Below are 13387 nucleotides of genomic sequence, written 5' to 3' on the forward strand. Positions count from 1 at the left end.
ACACTATATGACTGAGTATAAATAAATCGTAATATTCAGGTCCATGTGTGGATGTGTAGGATTTGATGAGAGCCACACCCTCAGACACAAAATGCAGGAGTCGTATGTTGGGGAAAGTGGGCAATTCAAGTTTTGACTAGGTATCAGATAATATGAAAATTTGTGTTAATTGTATTGGTAGTTAGAACATCAGTGTGTATGTGTCTGTGTGTCTTGGTGTGTCTGTGTGTGTGTTGCAAGACAGGGTTTCTCAGTGTAGTGCTGAACTCACTCTGTAAACCAGGCTGGCCTCAAACTCAGAGATCTTCCTGCCTCTGCCTCCTGAGTTCTGGGACTAAAGGTGTGTGTCACCACATCCAGCCATATATTTTTTTTACTACTTCACATTAATAAAAATATGTAATATTAATAGCTACTATCTGCTGATGCAAATGGTTGGCACTTTTTTGCTATTTCCTTATTTATGGAAGAATTAAGAAACTTGCCAGGCATGGTTATGCCGGGCATAAAAAAATTTATATATTTTTTTAACCCCAACATATGGGATGTTCTCTTTTTGCAGAGCACACAGAAGTATTCAGGAAGAATCATATCTGGGATTCATATTAAAGTATCTGCCACATTTTTTAGTTGAGATATTAAAACATGAAATATTAATAACTACTAAAGCTTTTTTTTCGTTCTAGTACTGAAAGTTTTCACAACAAGTAAAAAGCACCACACACACACACCAAAAAAAACAAAACAAAAACAAAATGCAGCCGTCAGGTGGTGCAGCTGCAGCCCCAGCTCAGGAGGTGGAGGGTCCATCTTTGTCCTGGGCGCCCCCTCCAGCCTCTCATCAGACACTTTCACTTGTTGTCCCTGAATTTTAAAGTAGAAATGGCAGCAAGTGCTGTTAGTCCCTTCAACATCCTGGGTGCAGGATGGGCTGTGGGACCCTCTGAGGCTTCAGTCACAGTTGTGAAGGGACAAAGCAGGACGGTACTGAGGAGGCTGGCGGGGACAGCAACCTCAGCTTTCCCTTTTGTTTGAGGAGAGCAGAGACCTGAATGGAACCATAGCACAGCACGGGTCAGTTTGGACCTCCACCCAAAGTTTGGCATCTGAGTAAACGGCTCTGTATCTTCCGGTAAAGGATGCGTTTAAGGTGCTTTTATTTAGAAGAGATTATGCTAGTGAGCAATCAGCTCCTTCATCCTGACAGCGGTGGGTAAGAGGGATGTGCCATCCTGTAGTCTGCAGATCCCAGGCAAGTCCCAAAACCAGATCACTTAAAAGGAACACCTGGTCCGGAGCCTCAGCACTCAGGAGGCTGAAGCAGGAGAAACACTTGACCAGCAAGCCTTGGTGAGAGCCTGTCTAGAAGGGAAAGGAGGGAGAGAGGGAGGGAGGGAGGGCAGAGGAGAAAAGAGGCAAGGCCTTCCCACTGAGCAAGGACTGCATGCTTACTAGGTTGTTTTCCTCCCCTGGCGTTTTTATAAGGTTCACTTGTGTTTTCTGGGCACACACTGCGTGCTTGAGACAGACACTTTGCTCACCCTCTCCCCTGCACCCTATTTCTGCTCTAGAGTGTGTGGTGGGGCGGGGGGGGGGGGGGGGGGAGGGGGCACGGAGAGGGACAGGCAGCTGGCCTTCCACTCATGCACCATCGGTTAGAGCGTGAGCTGCAGGAAACTACTTGGGACCGGTTCACCAGGGCAGTGGAGGGGAAAGCTGGGGAGCAGGTGTGGACAGGATCAGAGGCCTCGGCTCAGGCAGCAGGTCTGGAGGGTTCTAAGCCCTGACTCTGGACTGGCCACACTCCACATGATGACCCTGTGGGGTGGGAGTTGCGGTCATCCTGTCTACCCACCCCTAGCCTTGGCCCCACCCTGACCCACTCGATGGTACGGAACAGGAAAGACCACAGCGCGTGGAGATGCACTCACTGGTCCTGTCTCATCATAACCCAGTATTCAAGGACTCAGAGGCAGGGACAGTCTCACACTGGAGGGATCAGGCTTAAGGCAAAAGCAGGGAGACCCGTGTGAGTCTCATTTTTCACTCACTAGCGGGACAGTGGGTTGAACAGTCTCAGGTCCAGACCAGCTGTGGTGGACCCCGAGGATACGGCTCCCTCGCAGTGAGTGTCATCTGGTCACCATCAAAGGTGCCCTGAATGGATAGGGTGAACGGGACATTCCGGAAGTTGGGGTGAGAATGCAGGCCTTGCCCAAAAGGCAGACACTTCCTTATTCCAGACAGTGGTAGGAGGTAGGGAGAAACCCGCTCCAACACCAGGCCTTTAGTCTACAGCAGGCTGGGAAGTGGAGACCCTATTGGGGAGGAACAAGGCTCAAGTCCTGACTCTGCCCTGCAGCCAAGCAGGTGTGCTTTCTGGGGTAGGTGGCTCGGTGGTCTAGCAGAGCTACTTGGTAGGTGGGGAGGCTCCAGCACCGGCAACCTGGTCACCGGCCCGTCATTCCCTCCTGCAGGTCACGCCCAGGGCGGTCAGTCTGCCTGGGGCGCCCTGAACTCTGGCATGCTCCAGGTGCGCGGTGGGGGTGGCGCATCGCGCTCCACGTCCTCCGAGATGGTCCGGATGTCACTGGCGAAGGGCGCAATGCGTGCGCGGGTCTTGAAGGAGGACAGGCTGCCTCGGGGCCTCAGGCTCCACTGACGCGTCAGCCTATGGGATTCCTCCTCCTGCTTCGTCTTCTCCAGGGCCTCCTGCAGCACGGAGCGGAAGAGCCTTGCCACCTCCTGCACCTCTGGCTCTCGTTCGGCCAGCAGCTGTCGGAACCTGCGGAGGGGGGGGGGGCATGACATAATGGGCTGAGCACCCCTTTGCCAGAACATCCCGCCTTGCTCTTGTCAATCGTGAGCTCAAATCTCAGATTTGTTCACCAATGAGCCTCAATTTCCCAATCTGTAAAAGGCAACACCTGCCTTTTCACAAGGGACGCACTCATATGCAAGTAGCCTGACTAAGCTCTGTAAGCCATGGGCTGACAGTCCTCAGAGATGCGCACAGCAGTGGCAGCCTGGCTGTCTGTTCGCCCCTCTGCCTCTTCCACCTGCCCCGGGATGGAGCTGAAATGCATATCTGACTGTGTTACTGCGTGTAGTCATGGAGACCATCTCTCTCAGCTGCGTGTCTTTTCAGGGTGATGGACACGCTCTTGGTCCTGTGTGTCTCCCTAGCTGTTTCTTCTGTCTGGAACATTTCTCCCTAGAGCTCAGGTGTCATCCATGAGATCTCTGCCTTCCTCCATCCTCAACAGCAGTTGCAGTAAGGAGTCCCCTCACTGTGGGTTTGGCAGGCAGATCAGGCTCCCTCTGGCACCAGCGTAGGAGTCTATGTCAGCTCCATCTTCTCTTCTGAAGTAAATAGTTTTAGAGGTCTCTGTCATATAGACTCAGAAAAATGGGAGAGCTCAGTCTAAAAGGAAGGCAGCCAGCAATAAGACCACAAAAACCAGAGGGAGAGATAAGGGCAAAGTCCTCCTTTTGGGAATTTCAGAGAGCACACGCTGGGCACTGTTGAGGGGCGTGGGAGGAGTCGGGTCAAAGCGTCTGGCTGTAGATTCGCCCTTTACAAAAGGAAAGGCCGGCAAGGAGTTCTTTTGGAATCATCCCTGGTTTTGGACTGACTCGGCCAATTCTGTGGGGACGGAGGTAGGCGGCAACAGCCTCAGGAAGGTGTTGTACCCAAGCTTTACACACGTGGTGCCCTGAGCTCACACACACTTGCTGAGCCATACTTGTTCCCTCTTCCTCATACACACACTCAGACCTCAGGCTGACCAGTGTCAAAGTTGACCGAAACAGAATAATTAAGACACCAGTTTTAGAGAGATTGCCTGGGAAAGTTCCTAAGGGAGAAATACTGCAAAATTGCTGTGAATTTGAGACCAGCCTAGGCTATGTAGTGAGTTCTAGGCTAGCCTGGGCTAAAAGTGAAAGAGGATATGCAGCAGAAGTAGGAGACATTAAAGATAAACAGAGGACAAAGGAGCTGGCACCTAGGTGGTTCATAACCACCCAGCGGGAAGAACACAGAACTTAGAGGCTTTGAGCCCCACCCACCAAAGCCTGAGCCCCACCCACCACAGCTGAGTCCCACCTATCACAGCCTGAGCCCCACCCACCACAGCCTGAGCCCCACCCACCACAGCTAAGTCCCACCTATCACAGCCTGAGCCCCACCCACCACAGCCTGAGCCCCACCCACCACAGCTGAGTCCCACCTATCACAGCCTGAGCCCCACCCACCACAGCCTGAGGTCCTCCAGGATCTGCTTCCCGCCCCAGATGAAGTCTCTCAACAGGTCATAAATGACTTTTGAGTTCCTTTTCCTGTCTTACGCCCTCTATTATTACAGGTGCCACTCATGCCTTCTGGCTCTGTTCCTAGTAGTCTTAGGCTTCTGCGATTTCAGTCTCCTTCTGTGGAGCCAGAAGGGTCTTAGTTGGTTCCCAGCCCAGTGCCACGTTACCTGAGGATGGCAGGCCCACAGTAGGATGGGTGGATCTTGGCACACACATCCTCCAGCTGCAGCCGCTCTCCGGGGCTGAGGTCATAGGTGGGCCTGGGCGTGCTGGCCAGCCAGCTGTAGTCCACACCAGTGCAGATCTTCCTGACAGCGCTGCGGCGCTCCCTCTGTTGCCTCTCCACTTCTCTCAGCTGCCCTGCCAGTTCCATCATGAGCGTCTCCAGCACCATCTCGGCGGGGCTCCGGGCTGACAACCTGGGTGGAGCGTCATTCCACCGGAGCCATGGGATGAGGGACATGGTCCCCCTAGGTCCTTCTGAGACAGAGAAGTAGGTCTTCTCTGTGCACCTTGTCAGCTAGGGAAGAATCCAAGAGACCAAGAAGAAGACAGGAGAGTTGGACCTCCGCTGAGAACATCTGTTCCCACCCCCACTTCCACCCCTTACAGCTGTGTGCCCTCACATAGGTCACAACCACTCTGAGAGAAATTCTTAATTACGGAAAACAAAATAGGGCCATTTTAGGAGCAGTTGTGAATTAGCTTGGTTCACATAAGCCTTACATAGGTGTAATGTATGTAACGATGGTGATATTCCTGAAATCACTGGGATGACTGGACCCAGAGAACTTGTTCCCCAATCTCACCAACTCAAAACAAAGCAGGAAAGAGGACATGCTGAGCACAACAATATCCTCACAACCTATGGGGAAAAACACACACAACACAAACATAGAGACAGAGCAAACAACATACAACACACAGTACACATGTATAACACACACACCCATAATACTTAGAGCCTCTGCCAGCCAGTCCAACAAGAAAACACTGTATCAAACGCCTCCAGTGTAAGGATGTGTGAGTTGACATTTCCCTGGCAAACCTCAACTCCCCCACCATTCACAGTTCATCAATCCAGTAGGCATTCGCCAGGCTCAGTGGAGGGACACAAACATGAAAGTATTCGGGCCCCTGCTCTCCATGAGACACAGACACCATGACTGGTGAAGAGCACCTCAGTTATCTACAGGGATGGGGGAGGGGAGGGGATGGTGAAGCGGGTCAAAGGAGGAGTTTATGCATGAGCAAGGTGAGAGTGAGGGCAGATGTCAGACACAGGGCTGAGAGAGCTGATGGCCTGGGTGGAAAACCCAGACTTAGTCCAAGGTGTACACAGGGCTGCCTAAGCAAGGACAGCACATTAAAAAACCAACTCTACATTGATCAGACTTTAATATGAGACCTGAAATCAAACAACTGTTAGAGGAGAAAGTAGGAAAACACTTCAGACATAGCTATAGTGAGAGGTTTGGTTTCTTTAAACTTGATTGTATTGTGTGAATGTGTTTTCCCTATTTATATTTCATATGTATTTTAGGTGTGGGATATGGGGCTGCTTCAGATTGTCCACAGCAGATAACTGTAATGTGTTTTGTGCTCTGGTAGGGATGCAATTTGTGCCACCTGCAGGCAGTTCAATTCTGGGATCTCTCGAGGAGGTATAAATGGGGGATCCCCGAGAGTACCTAAGCCACTGCTGTTCCTCTTGTTGCTGCCCTCACTGCTGCTGGGGTGTCCTGCTGCTGGGGTGTCCTGCTGCTGAGGTGTCCTGCTGCTGGGGTGTCCTGCTGCTGAGGTGTCCTTCTGCTGAGGTGTCCTGCTGCTGGGGTGTCCTGCTGCTGGGGTGTCCTGCTGCTGGGGTGTCCTAATGCTGGGGTGTCCTGCTGCTGGGGTGTCCTGCTGCTGGGGTGTCCTGCTGCTGGGGTGTCCTGCTGCTGAGGTGTCCTAATGTTGGGGTATCCTGCTGCTAGGGTGTCCTGCTGCTGGGGTGCCTAATGCTGGGGTGTGCGTTTGCTGGATATCCTGATGACAAGACTGAACTTGCCCCAAGGGACTGCATCCCTATCAGCAGGAAGAAGCCTATAGAGGTCTACACCCCTCCCCTCTAACCTTCTTTCTCTCCTCCCTAGTGTTGGGGGGGGGGGGTTGGAATGGATAGGGTAGATAAGGGTGGAAGGGAGGTAGAGGTATAAAATAGATTAAAAAAAAAACAAATACTCTAACACATAGCAAAGACTTTCTCAGTAGGACTCTAGTTACTCAGGAAATGAGGCCCACAATTGACAAAGGGACCCTGGAGAGATGTCAAAAGCTCCTATACAGCAAAGGAGAGTTATCTGAGAGGAGAAACCTACAGAACAGGAGCAAGCCATGGACTTGACAGCCTCACACGTGACATCGAATTAATATCTAGAATACACAAAGAATTTAAAAAACCAAGCAAAAAATTAAATAACAGCCAGTAAGAGGGCTGATGAAATGACTGAACAGTTCTCAACAGATGAGAGGGCCAGTGAACACAGGGAAGCGTTCACTCTCACTAGCCAGAGCTGGTCTCAGGAGCGGCCTCTGCTGCCCTGAGCTGCCCTGTGGAGGCAGATGTTTTCAGGGGCTAAGACTGGGTGGGCCTCCTGAGCCCTGTGAACCCTAAACTTCTGGGGTCCAGCTTGAGGGTCTCACTGGAAAGACGGCAGTCTCAACTTTCCTCCCCCTACCCCCGCACTCCCCCTCCACACTGGCCCTGATCCATCAACAGCAAGATTTTGGCTGCAGCTATTTCTGTCCCTGGTGCCAGCTGCTTCCCCCAGGAGGCTTCAGGGCCAAGCCCGATTAAGTTCTTAAGGCTACAGGGTGGAGAGGGAGGGTGGAGGAAGGGAAAGAGTCTGTAGACAGCTGCCAGCCAGGCAGACTCCAGACCAGCAAGGCTGTGTGTGACCTGCCCTGGGAGACTGTGGCTCCACGTCTCCTCACTGCCCCCTCTGGAGGCTCACCTTCTCTCAGGAGCAGACCCCTGGCCGGCTTCCAGGCTCTCCTAACATTAGCTCAGTACTGGAGCCTGTGACAGGGCCTTGGTGACCTCAGAGCCTGCTCCCCACTCAGCCTCGGATACAAGCCTGGGCTTGAGGATTGAGGTGAGCTGGAGTTAGGACACCTGTGGCCTTCCTGGGTGTAAAGTGGTGCTGGGGTGTGGGAGAACATCTAGGGACGATGCTAGAGTTCATGGATGTGGGCAGTGTTATACACCAACCATTCAGACAAGCCACATCCATGTGTGTTTACATGCGCACATACAAGCATGTAACTCCAGCATATAGCAAAAACAACGGTTTTATCTGAGGCTTTGTTTGTTTTTTGGTGTTTTGTTGTACTTTTGTTCCAATTTCGCTGCATGTCGGCACATGTTGCTGTGGAATTCTCTACCAGCAGGCACAGGCTGTGGGCTGGCCTGGCCCGAGATCTCAGCAGTCCTGGGGCCTGTGCCACGGCCTCCACTACACTTGGTGTGAGGATCCCTCAAGGAAAGTGTGTTCGAGAATAGGTTTGGGGAAGCATGTGATCCAAGCACTCTGGAGTCCGAGGTGGGGGTCTCTACAGAAAGCCACTGTGATGTTTCCACAGGGAGACAGCGCTCCTGGATGGAAGGCACCTCGGTGTGCTGCCATCTGAGAACCACACATTGCCTCATCCTCCTGACCAGCCAGGCCTTATAGCCCTCTACTACACACAGGGCAGACACACTGAGCCGCACGGTCCCCAGAGTGTCCGTGGTGCACAAAGGAAGCCGTGTCCTATGCAACGCCTGTGTCTGCCATCTCTGGAAGCGAGTGCTGCCTCTGCCTGTCGGGTGCCTGGGAGAATGGGCCCAATGCTGGCCCTGTCTGTGGTGAGCCAGAGTGAGCAGAGAAGAAATGAAAGCCAGTCAGGATGATACACCGAGGGACCCAAGACTGTGGAGACACCCAGGGCTGTGGTCTGTGAGAATCTTGGGACTATGTCACTCCCATGTCAGGGAACCTGGGCAGGATGGATGCTGCCCTCTGCTGACAGCTCCCTGACCTCCCTGTTATCTCCCTGAGCCTCTCCTGGTAAGGAGCACAGCCTGACCCTCCCTTTAACCTCAGACATGCCTGGTGGACTGGTTCCCCACCCCCACCCCCATCCCTTTGCTGAATTGCTGTCTCAGATGAGGCATGCTGAGGCTGGGGAGAGAATGCCAGGTGTACCTGACACATCTAGCCTACTGACCCTCAAGCCAGCAAAATCAGAAAAGGCCCAAACAAAAGCTTTATACATCAGAAGGGTGGTCCACCTGTGGCTGTCACTGGCCCTTAGTGCAGGGACTGTTCCTGGGGTCCTAGGAGAATCATGTTATACACTTGGACAACTTTGTTAGCATCTTTAACTTAAGATGTAGCATCTGGTGAGATGGCTCTGCAGCTAGGAGCACTTGCTGCTCTTGCAGAGGACCAGCACCCACAAAGTGGCTCACAATTCTGGGGTATCTGATGCATCCTTCTGGTTTCCACTGGCACCAGCCATGCACATGGTGCACACACATATGGCCACCGCATAATGCTGGCGCATCCACCCGTGACCTCTGTGACTTTCCCTCCAGCCAAGATGAAGAATATAGTCCTGACTCTTCAAAGTCCCTATCTGTGGAGCGTTGTGTGCGCGTTGTTACTCGGACACACAGCATTTATTACCCATGTCGCTAGCGTTTGTCATCTTACCTGCATCTAGGAAAGCACAGATATCACTATGTCATGTGTTGTTTCTACGGATGTGTTGGTGGCTACATTTCTGCAGAGCTGGTTTACGCTAATCCAACTCTGGTGATTTCACTTAGAAACACTTTTCAGAAAAATTGTGTTCTTGCTGACCCCCAAAGGTCTGGAGAACAGAAAGGAAAGCCTATCAATCCTGCCTCTGCTTCCCACGCCCCTTGGGGGTGACCCCAACCTGGCCCTGGCCTTCCCAGGCCCTGTGATCCGGTGGCTGTGTAGGGAGAGCTGAACCCGGTTCCTTCCAAGAGTCTAATCAGTCATGCTGGTCCACACAAAAGCGGCCCCTGGGAGTCGCTCTCCTCCCACCTCTGCCTCTCCCCTGCACTATACACTGTCACCTCTGTGCACACTTGGAGCCCCTCCTCCGGCCTATTTCTGGACATCCCCCAGGACAGTTTCACCTTAGAAACGCTCCAAGCCTGAATCCCTAAGGAACGAGGACTCAGGTTCTGGGCACTATGCTCACTAGTCCTACACAAAGGGGATGCTGTCCTTGATCCAAGAACCCCAGTTTATTGGTCCAGAGGGAGCCACACCCAGGGCAGCAGCTGCGGCTCTCCCCTTGTATAGCTGGGCTCCCCCACAGCATCTGCAGGCCAGGGAGGGCTCTGTTCCTGGTGACCCTAGGGCATAGGTTACCTCTCAGAACAAGCTGTGTCAGCTGAGGCCCAGGGAGCACATGTGACCACTCTCCTCTCTGACTAATTCTCTTCCTGGCTCTGTTTTTCTCTTGTTTCTTTTTGCCGTTAGAAAAAGTTTACCTATAATCCACCAAGCCAGGTGTAAACTGGCCTGGCCTGTGGGTCTTTCACCTACCTGGCAAAGACCTGCTTATCCCTCAAAACCACCTCTTAAGAGTCAGCTTCTACCTGTAGCCTGACCCCATTGCTCCCCATTGAGATCTCAACCTCTGTAATGGTGGGTGCATGGATAGATGCATGGGCTTCTGTGTGTGCGCACGGCTGGGCGGATGGACAGATGAATGAGAGTCAGTGGGTGGGTGAGTGAGTGGGTGAATGCGTGGGTGAGTGGGTAGGTGAGTGGGTGGGTGAATGGGTGGGTGAGTGGGTGGGTGAGTGGGTAGGTGAGTGGGTGGGTGGGTGAGTGGGTGAGTGGGTGGGTGAGTGAGTGGGTGAGTGAGTGGGTGAATGGGTGGGTGGGTGAGTGGGTGAGTGGGTGAGTGAGTGGGTGAATGGGTGGGTGAGTGGGTGAGTGGGTGGGTGAGTGGGTGAGTGGGTGGGTGAGTGAGTGGGTGGGTGGGTGAGCGAGTGGGTGAGTGAGTGAGTGGGTGAGTGGGTGGGTGGGTGAGTGGGTGGGTGAGTGAGTGGGTGGGTGGGTGAGTGAGTGGGTGAGCGGGTGAGTGAGTGGGTGGGTGGGTGAGTGAGTGAGTGGGTGGGTGGGTGAGTGAGTGGGTGGGTGGGTGAGTGAGTGGGTGAGTGAGTGGGTGAGTGGGTGAGTGGGTGAGTGGGTGGATGGATATATCGGTGAGTGGGCGGGTAGGTGTGTGTGTGGGTAAATCAATACGTGGGGCAATGGATGGATGGATACGTGTGTGGATAGATGGGTCCATAGATGGATGGGGGGCAGATGGGTGGGTGGATGGGTGGGTAGAGGATAGGTGGATGGATGGATGGGTGAATTGATGGGTCTCGGTTGGTTTTCTTCATATAGAGGCTGAGGTGCAAATACTCAGGTCTGACTATGGTAGACAATCTCCAAGAAACTCTCTCTTCCCCTCAGTGTCATAAGGAGACCATCTCCGTTGACCCCCTCCACACCTCCACACAGGTTCCCTCCCTGGTGTCTTACTAGACCTCATAGGCTCCCCTGTGGCGGGGACCACACCCTTCACCGTCTCTGCTGGATGCCTAGGCCAGACTCTGCACCTTAGAGGTGCTAATGTTGCATTTCTCAGACGGATGACACCTCTGATTCGAGATTTGCTTTCCACCCCCACTCCCCACCTTCCCCCACTCCCTCTGCATAGCATGAGGGAGACCACCGAGGCTGGTTTCTTTCAGAAGCTTGCTCAGCCCGCAGTGGACAACAGCTGAGGCTTCCTACAAGTTTATGAAGAAAAAATCCAGTCTGAGCCACCCAGGATCCAGCCCGAGTCCACTCATCTTTGGTTGGCGAGGTCTGAAGGGACCCCTCCCGCTGTGGCCACCTGGGTCCTGGAGCCAGCCTGCTTCCTGGTTCCCAGATGGCCAGAGAGCCTCCCCGCCAAGCTCAAAGCCAAGTGTGGCTGGTTGCTGGGAGGGCAAGAATCTGCCACTTCTGGGGAGACCCCTCTTACCTGAGGTCCACCTCCTTCAGGGCAACGTCACTGTCACTGTGAGAGTCCTGCTTTCTGCTTCCCAGTCTGAGAGAAGAGCGCTTTGATCTTTCCTAGGGAAAGTGGCATGTTGGGCGGCTACAAACAAGCGGAGGCGGAAGGGTGAGCTCCATCCACAGCCTCCCTCAGCCTCAGTCCACTGAGGGCGCCTCCTGGGCTTCCTCTCTGAGAAGTTTTACTGGAGGCTCCAACTGGCGGAGGGACGCAGCTGGGCTGGTGTTTGTGTTTGTGGAGTGTGCGTGTGTCCCTAGAGCCACAGCTCCCTGCAGAACCTGGAGGCAGGCCAGCCTCGGTTGCCATGGAGACCCACCTAAGCCTCTTGGCCCTCAGCAGTATTAGCTGATGAGGGAGGGCTGACCTGACACAGATGCCAAGGTGATCAGGCCCTGAGAGAACGCTATTCCCGGAAGGCTTCTGAACCCTCTCCTCTCCCTGCACCACCCAGTTTGGTGCCACCGACCTCATTAAACTCCGAGCACCTGTTCATAGCAGATGGTCCCTGAATGCAAATGCAGTCTTTCCTCCAGGAGGACTTTACTCTGGGCACCTGGGCCCGTGAAGATGGTTTCCACCTTTTTCACTTCCCTTACTCTGTCTTTCCTTCTCTCGTGACAAGCACAGGTAAAGAGGCACAGGTAAGTCTGGGGTGAAGGGAGAAAGCAGGTCCCGGGAAGTGACAGTGACGCCAGGGCCTGAGGGGCTTCCCGCTGTGCCCTTCACCCACTCACCACTAGGCCCCGCCTCTTTCCTCTCTGGAGGCCTCCTGGTTGCTGGCCAGGAGTCGTCCTGTTTGTCCCTCGCAGACGTGAGGAGGCACTAAGAAAGGAATGCTGCCCTGTGAAGGGCAGCAGCCTGCACGGTACAGATCCTGGGGGACGCTGGTCCAGCACAAGGGTAGGGAGCGGCTTTGGACAATTCTCACTCGGCTGTGTGGAAAGTGAACAAAGCACAGCCAAGAAGAACATGAGCCAGGCCTGACTACGCCGAGTGGAACTGCCCTCCTGGCATACTTGAGGTTTTTGGTGGGGCAAGGAATACCATGGAAGGATCCTCTGGCAGACGCAGCAGGGGCTCCTGACAGAGGCTGAGTCTTATATGTCTTGGGGCTAAGGATAGCGTGGAGATGTGTGGTGTAGCTGTGCAGAGATTAGGAGCTTGCCCTCTGTAAAATCTGCTGTCCGCTAGAACCTTCCAAATGGCAGCAAAGTTACTAGAGCTGTTGTTTTGGTTTTTTGTTTGTTTGTTTTAAGCCAGTGCACTTGGCTCTTTCCCAGGAGGTAAATAAATCAAAAAGCAATGGTGCTTCCTTGGCCTCACCCACCACATGATGAGAAAGAGCAGAGCTGCCCAAGCAACCACAGGAGAAGCCGAGGGCTACGGCCTGGCATCCAGGCTCCAGGAAGGCTGAAGCTAGAAACTCACAAAACAGTTTGGGGCTGTGCGCTGCTGCGACCGTCCAGCAACGGAGGAGCCTGCTTCAAGGTTGCAGATGCAGCAGCTGTGTAGAACAAAGGCAGCGATTATGGCAAAGCACCCTTCTATGTTCACCTTGGAAAAGCAGCAGCACCCCATGTAGACTGCATGTCATGCCAGGAGTGAGAATCAAGCTAGGCCTAGTGTCCGGGGTAGCGGGGAGGGACCTGAGCCAGGATCTGGTCCCTCTGCCACCTCAGACACTGACACCTGGAGTCTCAGGCCTTATCCCAGGTGAAGGAACGCTTGCACTCAGAAAGATTGTGCACTTGGCAGGGGAGGGGGACAGAGGCAGGCAGATGGAGAGTTCGAGGCCAGTGTGGTCTAGAAAGTGAGTCCAGGACAGCTAAGGCTACACAGAGAAACCCTGTATGTATGTGGGGGTGGTGGGGGTGGGGGTAGGGAGGACAAACAAACAAAGAAATAGATTAGCTTACTAGTTGCTCTAGCTCAGCAGATCTCAACCTGTGGG

The 13387-nt window shown here is 53.5% G+C and overlaps 1 protein-coding gene across 2 annotated transcripts; it reads right to left on the reverse strand.

The window, feature by feature from the left end:
* Positions 1–604: 604 nt before the first annotated feature.
* Positions 605–12411, reverse strand: RD3 (RD3 regulator of GUCY2D). Of its 2 annotated transcripts, none has more exons than XM_084789916.1 (3): positions 12171–12411; positions 4482–4834; positions 605–2785 (listed from the first exon to the last, which is right to left on the reverse strand). In XM_084789916.1, exons 1-3 carry the CDS (start codon positions 12405–12407, stop codon positions 2494–2496), a joined length of 882 nt encoding a protein of 293 aa, XP_084646042.1. In that variant the 5' UTR covers positions 12408–12411; the 3' UTR covers positions 605–2493. The 2 variants fall into 2 exon arrangements, with proteins under 2 accessions (XP_084646042.1, XP_084646043.1); XM_084789917.1 differs by lacking the exon at positions 12171–12411 and adding an exon at positions 11404–11706 and having other exon boundaries at positions 606–2785.
* Positions 12412–13387: the final 976 nt, after the last annotated feature.

Source organism: Acomys minous (genome assembly GCF_964271855.1).
Source record: "Acomys minous genome assembly, chromosome: 1".
NCBI classification, from domain to species: Eukaryota; Metazoa; Chordata; class Mammalia; order Rodentia; family Muridae; genus Acomys; species Acomys minous.

Bases quoted from the DNA above. Each gene is read 5' to 3' on its own strand.
- RD3 (XM_084789916.1), bottom strand. From the start codon at position 12,407: ATGTTCTTCTTGGCTGTGCTTTGTTCACTTTCCACACAGCCGAGTGAG. The intron at 4,835-12,170 runs GTGAGTGGGTGA...ATTCTTCCCTAG, and splicing joins GAAAGAGGCGGGGCCTAGTG to CTGACAAGGTGCACAGAGAA. The intron at 2,786-4,481 runs GTAACGTGGCAC...CCCCCTCCGCAG, and splicing joins TGTGGGCCTGCCATCCTCAG to GTTCCGACAGCTGCTGGCCG.